This window comes from Galeopterus variegatus, unplaced genomic scaffold (genome assembly GCF_000696425.1).
Source record: "Galeopterus variegatus unplaced genomic scaffold, G_variegatus-3.0.2 Scaffold31, whole genome shotgun sequence".
Lineage (NCBI taxonomy): Eukaryota > Metazoa > Chordata > Mammalia > Dermoptera > Cynocephalidae > Galeopterus > Galeopterus variegatus.
This window is the reverse complement of record NW_007726142.1, coordinates 1,388,839-1,403,800: the sequence shown is the minus strand read 5'-3', so window position 1 is coordinate 1,403,800 and position 14,962 is coordinate 1,388,839. Positions and strand designations below refer to the sequence as shown.

Here is a 14,962-nt window from a genome sequence, read left to right as displayed (position 1 = left end):
TATTTATGATATATATACATAAAATATATACATATATCCAATCACAAAACAATGTCCAAAACCCCAAACAATGTTTCATTCTAACTACTGTAATACCGTACTGAACTATTTTATTTGTTTTGCTATATGTGTGTTATTTGGGGTTTGCTGGTTTGGGGAGTCTAGCAACCTCAGGATGAAAGTGTTCATAAGTGTTACCCATCCAATTATTGTTTGCTGAACCAAGTGTTCACCTTGCTGGTTAATACTGGCCTACCACAGTATTTCTCAGCATTTCCAATCTGCTGCATAATGGTTGAGTCCAGATAACACATTGGGATTTGGTTTCTTCCCATATCTGCTCACAGATGAGCACACTCATCCTTCCCCCAAAACTATAAGACAAATACCTTATTCACCAGCTTCACTACCGTCTAAACAGTCCAAGCAAAAATTACCATTATGTGGTTTCTTTCTGTTTTGAGCTTCTTGCATCTGAGGAGTTGAGCTACTAGTTTGATTAGACACTGCTATCGAATATGTATTTACTGAGTCCTATTTTGTTCAGGATACCAAGTCATGAGACTCTAAAGTAAAGAGCGCATTGCCTGTTTTCAAAGACTTCATAGCCACAGTTGAGTAAAGAGAAAAATAAAACAAAAATTTCACTAAGTTCGGTATCTCCGGTGAGCTGCCTGATAGTGTATTATGGAAGCTCCCAGCAAAGGACCCTATTCCACAACATCATGGTCAGTGTCAGGCTCAGGCGTCTGGTGTTTATTTTATGTCTATATATGTCATTTCTCCTCGTAGGTAACAATCCACAAGAGAACTCTTGATTGCTCTCTCTCCCCAACCTGATGTGTTTGTATTGCAGTGTTTCCCATCTTGGCTGATCAAGCAAAAAACCTAGACATTGTCCTTAATTCCTTCTTCTCTTCCCATCTTTTCCTATATCCAATGCATGAGCTCTGTCTCCAAAAGACATCTCATCCCTAACCCCTTTAAGCCACCGCCATCTCTCTACTGAATTAATGCAATGGCCTCCTGTAGTCTTGCTACATGAATAATGATTTTTTAAATACAATCCTTATATTATTTACCTATTTAAAACTCCCATTAAGACTTTACAGGGTAGTTATGACTCAATCTCGGTCCTCACCATGGATTACTACAGATGCTGTCCTCTTGTTACATCTCTGACCTCATTTTCTGAGACTCATGCACTTACTCTGTTCCTGCCATGTTGTTCGTCCTTCAGTGCCTTAACTGTCACCTTCATTCTTATCTAAGGAGATACAAATTTGCTGTTCTTGTTACCTAGAATGCATTTTCTCTGTCTCTTCTGATGGCTGCCTCGTTCTCTTCGTTCAGAGCTCAGCTCAAATCCATCACCTATTCAGAAAAATCTTCCCCAGGTACCCTTTGTAAGCTAGCATCCCTGTGCCAGTCCATTCCTACTGCATTGGCCACTTTAATTTATAGCAAGAATTTCCAAACTATTTTTATGTTTTGTTTTATTTTTGTTTTGTGATAAACATTTTATGTTAAACTAATCTTAGATTCACATAAAAGTTGCAGAAGGAATACAGAACTTTCCCTTATACCCTTTCCTCATCTTCCACAAACGTTAACACATTACAAAACCATGATACATTTGTCAAAACTAAGAAATTGACCTTAGGACTGTACTCTTAAAGAAACTGAAGACTGTTCAGATTTCACCAGTTTTCCACTGATGTCCCTCTCTGTTCCAGTATCCAGTCTAGGAGATCATATTGCTTTATTCATCATCTTTTCCTCCAATCTCACTTTTTCTTAGTTTTTCGTGATTTTGACACTTTTCAAAAGTACTCTTCAGGTATTTTGTAGAGCATTCCTTAATTTGAGTTTATGTAAATTTTCTCATGATTAGACTGGGCTTATGGCTTTGGGGGAGGAAATACCACAAAAGAGAAGTGTCCTTATTGCATGTTGTCTGTAGACACATGATAGCAACATGCATTATCACTAGTGGTTTTAACTTTAATTACTTGATTAATATAGTACCAGCCAGGTTTCTCCTGTAAAACCACTGTTTTCTTTTTCCTTTCTATACACTATTATTTGCAAGCAAGTCACTAAGTTCAGCCTACAATCAAAATCAGGGGAATTAAGCTCCATCTTCTAAGTGAAGAAGTAGCTACAAATTTTGAACTCTTTTTAACGGAAGCTTTGTCTCCCTTCTTCTACTTATTTATTTCTCCAATCATGTATTTATATAGTAGGAACTCATGGATTTTTTTTTTAAGTTGTGTTCAGTTTTTTATATATCGTCTAAGGCATTCCACTAGATTGTAAATTCCATTAGGGCAGAGATCTCATTTGTCTTCTTCATCACCATATCTCCAAGTCCTAAAATAATTTCTGGCATGAAATAAACATTGGTGAGTGAAAGATAAAATAATATAAAATACGTATTTTTATGATAAGTTACTCATCATCCTTCATCCCTTTATTAAAAGGAAAATAGACTCAAGTAAACCAAATAATTTTTAACACACTCAATCATTATGTTCAATTTAACCAATTTAAGCCAGAAATTCAGCTTCAATCTGGCAATAATGGTAGACCCAGTCTCTTATGGAGATTTGCATACAACCCATCCAGACAATAGCACAAACACAGACACCCAGTTCCACAATTAGCTGCTTCTGTGTATTACTGATGTTTTCTTACCTTCTGCACAGTAGCCCATGCATCCCTGAGTAGGCTGTAGTAAGTACACAAAAAATTTCCCACAGTTTCTTACAGACACTGGAATTTGAAAGAGACAGCAATCTTTTGCAGAGCTAAACAAAAACTGCCAAGTGGCACAAGCTGTCAGTTGCTTGATCTCTCCAGGAGGTGGCAGTGTCTCTGAATCTCTAAGAGACAGCCAGATGGGGGCCTGAGTTCCACAGTGGTTCATCTTTGCATCAGAGAAAACAAAAGTTGAAAATACAATTTATTTTCATACATGGTAGATAAATCGACTTTGAATTTTCTTCTAAACAACCTTTAAAATATTAAATTATCAATCATTTAAAAATCGAATAACTTGTACCTGATACAAGGAAAAGTAATTTTAAGGAATACTAAATTTAAGGGTAACCTCATAATTGATATAATCTTAATCAATGTAAATACCTTTATTCCATTTGTTACATTTGTATCGTAAACAAGAGAAATGCAATGTTGGAAAACTTACTTAGATAGCTAATACATTCTAAGGCAAAATAAGTCAATCTGAAGTCATCTTAACATATAGCACAAACTGATCTTGGAAGTTTTTGCAAAATTGCTGTAAATCGTATATATAAGAAGTTAGTGAACAGTTTAGGAGGCAACAGAAATCAAAGGAGAAGATGGGGCCGGCCCAGTGGCGCACTGCTACAGTGCGCGGCTTGGGAGTGCGGTGGCGCTCCCGCCGAGGGTTCGGATCCCACATACAGACCGGTTCCCGCTCACTGGCTGAGCGAGGTGTGGGAGCGACACCGAGGGTTGCGATCCCGTTGCCGGTCCCGGTCCGGTGCAGGCGCGACACTGAGGGTTGCGATCCGTTGCCGGACACGAAAAAAGACAAAAAGGAAAAAAAAAAAAAAAAAAAGAAATCAAAGGAGAAGAAAGGGATTGTTCGAAATCTGGTGATGGAAAATTATTTACCCATTTTTAAAAGAATGAAGTTAAAGCCTCACTTGAAGCCAATTATTAAAATAATGTCCAGGTGAAAAAAAGAATTAAATAGAAAATGACATATGATTTGAGGAGAACCAAGACACTAACTAAATGCATGACCTTGGGCAACACTCAACATCCTTCTCTCTTGTGTTAGGTGGATAGTAAGGCTGTCACCTCAAAGTGCTATGGTGAGGTACAAGTAAAATAATATATCTAATGCAACTTCTACAAAGCAATGACTCATTAACTGTTAGCCACACTATAATTCTTAATATTATTATTTCTATGCTTAAAAGCAGAGGAAAAATTATAAAGGAAAGATTGATAGATCTGATTAATAATTTCAAGAATATAATATAAATAAGAGTTAAATAAGGAGAAAATTACTTGTAGGTAGTATTATATTGCTATATTATTTATTTATTGTTATACTATTATATTTCTGATTTTGTTTTAACCATGTGATATTATCCAATTAAAAACACTAAGACCACAATAGGCAAAATATACAAACACATAATTCACACAAAAGAACACAGATGCTTCATGAATACATGAAAATATTTAGTATTTGAAAAGGTATTTTTATCTATTGCTATTGGAATTAAAAATCAGCATTATGTTTAAAATAAACAACTCTATTTATCAAAAGCCTCAAAAAGACATTAATCTTCATTGATTTTACTTATAGAAATCAATCTTAGTAAGCACATTCTAAAATTATAACAATGATTATATGTGTGCATGTGCTAATCACAAAGTTAGTTATTATAGCAAACTCCTGAATGTGCACATGTATGGTAGTGGTCTCAATAAACATGATATATATTTAAAACAGAATATTATTTTCAAAACTGATATGAAAGAATTCATAATAACATAGGAAAACGATAATGCTATAACTGCAGGTGAAAAAAAGCAAGCTATGAACATATAGCATGAACCTTACAAAACAATATAAATAGGAGGAAACAATAGCAAAATGTTAACAGTAGTTATTACTGTGTGGATGAATTATGAATAAATATTGTTCCGTTCCTATTCTTTATTTTCTGAGTTTTCTATAATGCATATGTATTACTTTAAACATCACAAATAGAAATCATTTCAACAGACTTGTATTATCGTGTAGAAAATAAGAAAAGTCTGTCAGTTCTCCAGTTGAATGCTCTAAAGTCTTGGTTCAAGAAGAGAATGAAAGGGTGGGGACAGAGAACACTTCTGCATGGGACACAGCAGGAACACGAGTTAGCTGATCTCCAGGAAGAGGGCCAGGGAAACTGTTTCATCTCTACATTTGTGTGGGGCTCTACAACCAATTACAGCAAATTCAGTCAAAGACAAGAACACAAACATATAAGGATGTAGTGAATTTCCTCCAAATTTCTCCAACTTTACTTTTAAATTCTGATTTTGTTTTTAGTTTCTTGCAAACAAAATGTCACAAAAGTGACAAATAACCAAATACAAAAGAGAAAATAAGACTTAGCCATATGCCATAAATTAAACATTGTTAAAATCTGAATGTCTTTCCTGAGGTTTTCTTTACATAAGTGCTTGAAAAGGAAAATTCTGTTACTGCATAATTCATGAAATGTGGATAATGATAAGGAAAATAAGTCTTCTGCTAAGCCATAATCCTATATGATGAGGTAATCTCACTCAAGTAGTAAATAGTAGCTGCATTCCTCTAGGCTAAAAAAAAATAACTTTTAGGAATAGATATCACACCCAGCATGTGATTATAGAGAGTAATATAGAGTGATGAGCACTTTTAGTAATTTGGCAAGTGTGACATGAATGTATTTCTCGAATATTATGGTTCCTGCATTAGCTATATAACACAACTGAAAACCCGCTCATGCCAGGACTCACTTGGGAAATCAGCCATCTGAGATCGATGGAGGCGTGTGCTAAGGGGAAGGGCTCCTGCTGTGGCAGACACTGCATATTGTGCTGCCTCCCCCCCAGGTGCATGACTTTGGTCACATGAATGAAACTCAGTTTCTGCATCTTCATGTATATAATGAGGTAATATAGTTACCTCAAAGCATCACTGAGAGACCAAGTGAGGTTACATACATGATAATGTCCACTAGTGCATGGAATGTCTGAGATGCGAAATAAATGTCAGGTTCAAAACTTTCCTTACCATATTGATCCAATAACTGAGGATGCTGAGGTAATGAATTTAGTTTTTAACAGATTTAGACTTAGTCTCATTTCTTAGATCATGTGAAAAGAAATATGGTAGTAATAACAGGAGGTGAATTGAAAGACTAACTTGTCAAAAGTGTCATAAGTAGAGATAATGTCTATTTCAGGGCAGTACCATCAACTGAATGGGGAATATGAATGAATTCGGGAGAACTTGCATTTGAAAATCATGATAAAGATAATAGAATTCTCAATAGAAATTTAAGGAGTAGCTTTATAAGGAACACAAGCTAACTGAGGAATACCCAAGAAATCATGCCTTACATTCATTATTCTTGTGCTTTTTCTTTGAGGCATTTTGGAAGAAAATGTATTTGTCAAAGCTCCTTAAGTGAAAGAAGCCACTCAGTGTAACTCACTAAACAAGACACTACCACTATGAGAATTATCAATGGTATGGTCAAGACAGTGAACTTTGTGAGAAGTTAAGATGCAGAAAAATGCATTCTGTGTCATTCCATGTGTAAAAGTTCAAAAATAGACAAAATTGAATATTAATGTGTTTGCAAGACCCATGCTTGTATGTCCACAACTATAAAGAAATACAAGGTATGCTGGCTGCACAAATTATGGGTTTGAGAAGAAAGCTTCAGGGGGATGAGGCCACATGCCTCCAGAATATTGAATTTGCTGCAGGTGCACCGTCTTCAGGTTGGGACCAAAAAACATTGGAGGATTTCACCGCCAGGGTGAATTCCCTTTTGTCTTGGAACAGGAGGTGCTAATCAAGCTATCAGAGCCATAAGTTAAGAAATGCCGTGTCAGGCAGCAACTGAGAAGAACTGAAGCACTTAAAATATACAGTATATTGCTGTTTGCAGGTTACTTGTGGTTAAGCACATGAGTCCTAGAGAATGACTGCCTTGTTCAAAACTTGGCCTTTTGACCTGCTAGCTGGGTGACTTTAGGAGCACTGTGCCTAAGACTACGTGTTTTCTGCACTGTTTGATATAAGTAATGATGATAGATTGCATCCTAGGGTTGTAACAATTATGTAAAATATTGTGGGTAAAAACACTTGGTGGATGGCATGGAGCATAACATTAACTATTAATATTACTATTATTATTAGACTAGGTAACATGTGACTGTTCCTTTGGATTATCGCAGTATGATACAAAATTAAAATATTATTTTAGTATGATAAGTTGGCTGTAAGTAAGAGGATTCAATCCTCATACGAAAAAACACATAAGGGGAAGCACATGTCTTTCTTAGTGAATTGAAATACCTCAACACATTTGGTTGGCATCTCAGCAGGTCTGTCAAAGATGAGAAATCGATACCATCCGGGAGAGAGGGAGTGGTCACATATCAGGTCTTGAACAGCTGACTGCTGGAGATGCAAGGAGTCAAAATGGACACTTCTATAAGGACTCCGAAGAAACTGGTGTCCCCCAGGAGAGCACTCCTGAGCTAGGATAGAAAGGACAGGTGTCTTTATGTATGTGTTTTGTTCAGTGATACAGTTCAGTCTTCAATTAAAATTGATTCCCAAAACAAAAATAAAGCAAATAAACCCACTATTGCACATAAAGACCATCTGAAATGTTAGGGTCTCTTAATAACTAAAGGGTGACTTAACTTGCACATTACATAAACACAATGAACAAATACACAATACTCTTCTGTATGTATTTTGGAGGTACTTAAGCTATAAGAACTTTAATTTCATTTAATTTGAACAACCAATATTGCTGATTGTTCTTGATTTAGGATTTGTTTATTCCGTCCACCTCAAGTCACAGGCCCTACAAAGATTCATCCTGGGCCTGGTCCTCCAGATTTGAATGCCATTGTTGATCCCTAAGACCAGCTTTCCCCCAAAGCAACCACATGTCCCCCCCCCCCACCAAATCCTATCTCTGCCAGATCCTGAAATGCAATGAACTGATACTGAAGTTTCATGCATTTTTTTTGTTGTTGTTGTTGTTTGTTTGTTGTTAGTTTGCCATCTTTGGTGCAGAAAAGAATAAAAAGTTTTGAAATTTTTTTCTTTCTTTTTTCTTTCTTCTTTTTTTTTTTTTGTTGGTGTTAGATAAATTATGGGAAGTATCTTCTTACTACTAAGCACAGAAAATGGATTGAGGTGCAGGGGAGCAGGTTTGAAAGAGAAACAAGATAAGACCATGTAGAAAGGAAGAGTTCTGTAGTTTTTTTAGAGAACCTGTTATCTGAATAGTCTTTGCCCTCAAAGATACATTTTCTGTCAAATCCACAGTGGCAGAACATAAAGCTTTTCTTCCCAACGTGAAGAGAGGGGAGAAGAGTAGGCAGCAAAATCAGAGTTATCCTAGAAATCCAACTCTTGTTTGAAGCTCCGCACTCCCAAGTTACTCAAATAATAAGCACCACAAGGAACTGTCCTTATTTGGATAACAGAGTATCTTGCGGACATAGTAGGTAGAAAATCTCCAAATACTATATGTTTGGTGAAGGAAAACACTGGAATAAAGAAGGTATCTATGAGATAGAGATGTGAAAGAAATAATTCAATCATTACTAATATATTTCACTGTGGAAAAAACTTACTAACTGAATAAAACTCCCAAACATTTATTAAGTAATTTTAAATTACAGAAGTGCTTATAAACCATAATCAGTTTCCTGACTTAAACTAACAAGGAGCACAATAAACTGAGTACTAATTTACAAGTGGATCTCACAAGTGTAGCTTATAAACATTGAGTCATTATCATGATGATTATTTTTACTATTTATTTTGTTGTTTGTAGTTATAGCAATTGAATTGTCCAAAAGGAATTATTTTCCAGAATGAAAACTCTCCCTGAAGAATTTTTGTTTTTAGTAAAAGATTTTAGGAGTCACCACAAAAGCCCCTCTTTCTTTTGTCTCTTGTGCCTCCTTACAAATTAGTTGTAAACTTCTCAAGAAGAATTTGACCCGAAAGGCTCTAGTGATGTTGACAATAGCAATCTGACAACACTTGATAAATATTTTATAAAATATGCATAAATAGAATTCAGGGGATGTGCTATTATTTTATCCAATTTTGAAATAATGCTAAGATCCTTCAATATATAAACAGTGCACTAGATTAGAAACTAGGAAAGTATTTTAAAGGAGATTATTAATGAGGTTTGCATGAATTGTTGAAATGTTTTCTCTGACCTCTTCTCTATAACAGAATTTTGTCTTGGGAAAAAAGTCAATAACTCCATCTATATTTTGTGTAGTATTTCTCTTTCCTAAACAGCTCTGTAGTTCTCACATTTCCTTTGATTTTGCTACTTTACATAATTATTTCCTAATACAAAGCTGAAGATAAAGTAAGTGTAGTAGAAATCACTGACGTCAGCAATACTAAATAATTGTGTAATATTTAAACAGGAACTTTATTTAAATAATTTATTTTTATGTAGTATTTATTTCATAGAAATATTCTTAGTTCATATAATTAATAATAACTCATATTTTTATCTATTATTTCACAATTTTTTTCTAAAAATCTACTTGCCTTTTTTAGAATGTTCAAGGTCTGTGTAGAAAGTTTAAAAATCTTAAGCTACACTTTAAAAACTTCATTCTACCCTTAGCTCTAGAATGTATGATATAGTTAACTAAGTGATAATGACAGTGTTGGCTCAGGCTCCTATTTGAGGATTGGGGGCATAGTTTCTCAAGTACTAAAAGAATAACTCCACGAGCACTTTAGATTCATCTGTCGATTTCATGGCATGCTGTGCAGAGCTTTCTAGCAAACCTCCCATATAACTTTTCCCCCTCAAAAAAAAGAAAAAAACTGCCTAAAAAATATTTACATTTCTACATACTCTTTCTTCTTCCTAATATGATTTAAGGCAAGTGGGTAGTGTATAATAGAATCTGCAATTCTTGGATTTCATATACTTTGGGAGAATGTATCAGGTTATAAATAATAAATACATAGTGATAGAATGTGCAAATGGTTTCCTGTATCTGCAAAAGATACAGGTATGTGTTGCTTAATGACAGGGATACATTCTGAGAAATGCATTATGAGGTGCTTTCATTGTGGTGAGTGTACTTACACAAACCTAGATGGAATAGCCTACTACACACTTAGTCTAAATGGTATGGCCTATGTCTCTTAGTCTACAAACTTGTATAGCATTTTACTGTACTGAATACTGTAGGCAATTGTAACACATACTAAGTATTTGTGTGTCTAAACACATCTAAAAATGGGCATAGGAGCTGAATAGACATTTCTCGAAGGAAGATATTCAAATGGCTGATAGGCACATGAAAAAATGCTCAACATCACTAATCATCAGGGAAATGCAAATTAAAACCCCACGGAGATATCATCTCACCCTAGTTAGACTGGCTCTTATAAAAAAGAGAATAACAAGGGCCGGCCAGGTGGCGCACTGCTACAGTGCTCTGCTTGGGAGCGCGGCGGCGCTCCCACCGAGGGTTCAGATCGCACATACAGACCGGCCGCTCACTGGCTGAGCGAGGTGCGGGAGCAACACCGAGGGTTGCGATCCCGTTGCCGGTCCCGGCCCGGTACGGGCGCGACACTGAGGGTTGCGATCCGTTGCTGGTCACGAAAAAAGACAAAAAGGAAAAAATAAATAAATAAATAAATAAATAAATAAATAAATAAAAAAAAGAGAATAACAAGTGCTGGCAAGGATGTGGAGAAAGGGGAAATCTTCTACACTGTTGGTGGGACTGTAAATTAGTACACCTATTATGGAAAACAGCATGGAGGTTTCTGGAACAACTACAGCTAGAACTACCATATGATCCAGCAAGCCTACTATTGGATATATACCCAAAGGAATGGAAATCATCATATTGAAGGGACACCTGCACTTCAGGTTTATCTCAATACTATTTACAATAGCCAAGATATGAAGTCAACCTAAATGTCCATTGACAGATGACTGGATAAAGGAAATGTGGTATACATACACAATGGAATACTACTCTGCCATAAAAAAAGAAGGAAATTCTGCCATTCACAGCAACATGGATAAACTAGGAGAAAATTGTAAGTGAAGTAAGCCAGGCACAGAAAGAGTAATACCTCATGTCCTCACACATATGTAGGAGCTAAAAAAGAAAGAAAGAAAGTGCATGAAACAAAGAAAAAACAAACACTATAATACTTGGAACATTCAGAAGGAGAGAACAGAACTATGGTTACTGGAGGGGGGAAAGGAGGAAGGGAGGGCAGTTAGGGAGAAATTGGTTAATGGACACGAAGAATGGGTGTGTTTTGTAATGATGAATATGACAACTATCCCGATTTGATTATCACATACTGTACACAAATACTGATAGAGTCAACTTCACCCCACAAATATGTATAATCAATTATGTTTCAATAAAATAAATAAATATACATATGTAAGCATAAAAAAGGTACAGTAAAAATACAGTATAAGATAATAAAAAGGTACACCTGCATAAGGCACTTGCCCTGAGTAGAGCTTACAGGACTAGAAATTGCTCTGGGTGAGTTAGTGAGTGGGTGGTAAGTGAATGTGAAGGTCAAGGACATTACCGTGCACTGCTGCGAACTTTATAAACACTGTACAGTTAGGCTGCACTAAATTTATGAAAAATATTTTTTCTTCAATAATATATTAACCTGAGCTCACTACAACTTTTTTACTTTATTAACTTTTTAATTTTTTTAACTTGTTGACTTTCATAGTAATGCTTAGCTTAAAATACAAACACATTGTATAGTTGTGCAAAATTTTTTTTCTTTATATACTCATTCATAAGCTTTTTTGTTTTGTTCTTTTTTTACTTTTCAAACTTTTTTATTAAATACTAAGACACAAACACACTTGTTAGCCTAGGCCTACACAGGGTCAGGATCATCAATACCACTGTCTTCCATCTCCACATGTTGTTCCACTGGTACATCTTCAGGGGCAATAACATGCATGGAGCTATCATCTACTATGATAACAATGCCTTCCTCTGGAACACCTCCTGAGGGATCAGCCTGAAGCTGTTTTACAGTTAACTTTTTTTTATAAGTAGAAGGAGTACAGTCAAAAATAGTGATAAAAAGTTTAGTGCAGTAAATATATAAATCAGTAACATAAGCAATTATTATCAAGTATTATGTAATGTACATAATTGTGTGTACTATACTTTTATACAACTTGCAGCACAGTAGGTTTGTTGACAACAGCAGCACCACAAACATGAGTAATGCATTGTGCTATACGACATTATGACAGATACAACATCACTAGGTAATAGGAATTTTTCAGCACCATTAATGATCTTATGGGACCACCGTCACACACGTAGTCTGTTGTTGACTGAAACACTATTATGTAATGCATGACTTTGTAAGGTAACCTGCATTAGATTGTTTTCTGGTTTAATACATTGGCCAGGTCTAGAATTCTTTAAAATTCAGGATTGATTGATAAATATGTTTAAAAAAAAACAAAATAGATTATTTTATTTTTAAGAGAGGTGTGGGCCGGCCCGGTGGCGCACTGCTACAGTGCGCCGTTTGGGAGCACGGCGGCGCTCCCGCCAAGGGTTTGGATCCCACATACAGACCGGTTCCCGCTCACTGGCTGAGCGAGGTGTGGGAGCAACACCGAGGGTTGCGATCCCGTTGCCGGTCCCCGGTCTGGTACGGGCGCGACACTGAGGGTTGCGATCCGTTGCCGGACATGAAAAAAGACAAAAAAGAAAAAAAAAAAAAAAAAGAGAGGTGCATGCATAACACCTGATGGCAGGCATTTTATAATAAGAGAGTTTGTAATTATAAAACCTTCCGTATATTGCCATGTGAGAATTTCAAGTATTTATAAATTTTAAAAATATTATAACTTTTCTAAAGATGTGGGAAAGAGAGAAACCACTTTTTGGCTCTAAATTTAATGAGAAATAAAAATTAGTAATTTAGCTTCTGTTTGTTTGTTTTAGGTTTTTTTGGTAGCTGATCAGTACGGGGATCTGAACCCTTGACCTAGGTGTTATCAGTACCATGTTCTACCCAATGAGATAACTGGTCAGCCCTAATTTAGTAATAGAATTTTGGGCTCTGTGGCAGCACAAAAGGCTAAAAAGCAAGGCAAAATAGTGACTGTTTCACTAAATCATTTTGCTTTGCCCTTCTTTATATATCAAGAGGTAAACTGAATGCCTTTTACAGAGAATACAAATAGAGTGAAAGTAAAAAGATGGAAAATGATATATCATGCAAAGAGAAAGCAAAAGAAAGCTAGAGTGGTTACAAGAATATCAGATGAGGACATTAAAACAAAAAAAACGTTACTAGAGATAAGGAGGAACATTTTATAATGATAAAGGGGCTAATCCATGAGGAAGATAATACAATTATAAGCATAGGTGCACCTAATAGCAGAGCACTGAAATATATGAAGCAAAATCTGACAGAACCTAAGGGGAAAAATACACATTTAACAATAATAGTTGGTGACTCCAATACTCCACTTGCAGTATGAATAGAAAAAATGAACAGAATATTTACTTGTAAATAGAGACTAGAACAACACCCTAAACCAACTTGACCTAACAGACATCTATAGAACACTATTCCTAATAACAGCAAAATATAAATTCTTCTAAAGTGCACATGGAACATTCTCCAGAATAGTACATATCCTAGACCATAAAACAAACCTCTAATAATTTAAAAAAGTGGAATTCACACAAGCATGCTCTTTAATTGCAATGGAATAAAATTAGAAATTTAAGAAACTTACAAATATGTGGAAATTAAACCTAAATAATCACTAGGTAAAAGAAATAATAGAAAAAAATTAGAAAAGACTCAGAAAAGAATTTCGAATATGGATGCAGAAATTATCAATGATATATCAGCAAACCAAATCTGGAAACATAGAAAAAAAATAAGCCATGACCATGTGGGATTTATTCTAGGAAAGCAAGGTTGGTTTAATATCCAAAAATGAATTATTACAATACATATCAGTAGAATGAAAATCAAAATTCACATGGTTATCTCAATAGACACAAAGCATTTGAAAAAAATCAAACACCCTTTTATGATAAAATCAGTCCACACACTAGAAATAGGGGGGAATTTCCACAACTTGATAAATGGCATCTACAAAACACCTACAGCTTAAATCATGCTTGATGAATAAAGACTAGATACTTTCCCAAAAGATCAAGAACATAAAGAGGATGTCCACTCCCACCACTTTAATTCACCATTGTACTTTAGGTTCCATACAGGGCAATTAGGTAAGATAAATAAATAAAGGTATCCAGATTGAAAAGGAAGAAGTAAAACTATTTCTACTTGCAGACGATATGACCTTATATAGAGAAAATCTAAGGAATCCACTAAAAAAATGTTAGAACTAATAAATGATTTCAGCAACATCCTTATGCAGTGCAATAAACATTCTGAAAATAAAACTTAAAAGTAATTCCATTTATAATTGCTTCAAAAAACCAAAATACTTAGAAATAAATTTAGCAAAAGAAGTGCAAAACTTATACTCTGAAATCTTTAAACATTGTTGAAAGACATTAAAGATCTAAGTAAATGGAAATATATCCATGTTCATGGATCAGAAGACTTAATGCTTTTAACATGGGAATACTCCCCAAATTGTTCCACAGATTCATGACAGCTTCTATCAGAATGCCAGCTAACTGCTTTGTAGAAACTGAAAAACTAATTCTCAAACTCACAGAGAATTTCAAGGAACCCAGAATAACTAATACAATCTTGAAAAAGAAGAACGAAGTAGACAGACCCACATTTTCCTATTTCAAAATTTACTACAAAGCAATAGTAATCAAAAGAATGTGATACTGGCATAAGGATACACATACAGATCAATGAATAAACTAGGGAGTCTAGAAAAAAAAAACAGTTTAACTATGGTCAACTGATTTTTGACAGGAGTGCTAAGACCATTCAATAGGAAAGGACAGTTTTTCAAAAAAAGTGTTGGGATGGGCCGGCCCGGTGGCGCACTGGATAGTGCGCCGCTTGGGAAGCGCGGCGGCGCTCCCGTCCGAGGGTTCGGATCCCACATACAGACCGGCTCCCGCTCACTGGCTGAGCGAGGCG

The 14,962-nt window shown here is 35.5% G+C and overlaps 1 protein-coding gene across 1 annotated transcript in view; it reads right to left on the bottom strand.

Moving 5' to 3' along the window:
* Nucleotides 1–14,962, bottom strand: part of VWDE (von Willebrand factor D and EGF domains) — an 80,051-nt gene that overhangs the window by 62,124 nt on the left and 2,965 nt on the right. Inside the window, exons 2-4 of the mRNA XM_008570111.1 lie at nt 11,746–11,887; nt 7,127–7,311; nt 2,698–2,929 (exon numbers count right to left, since the gene is read on the bottom strand). Of these exons, the coding sequence (XP_008568333.1) occupies nt 2,698–2,929; nt 7,127–7,311; nt 11,746–11,887 (559 nt within the window). The remainder of the gene's footprint in view (nt 1–2,697; nt 2,930–7,126; nt 7,312–11,745; nt 11,888–14,962) is intronic.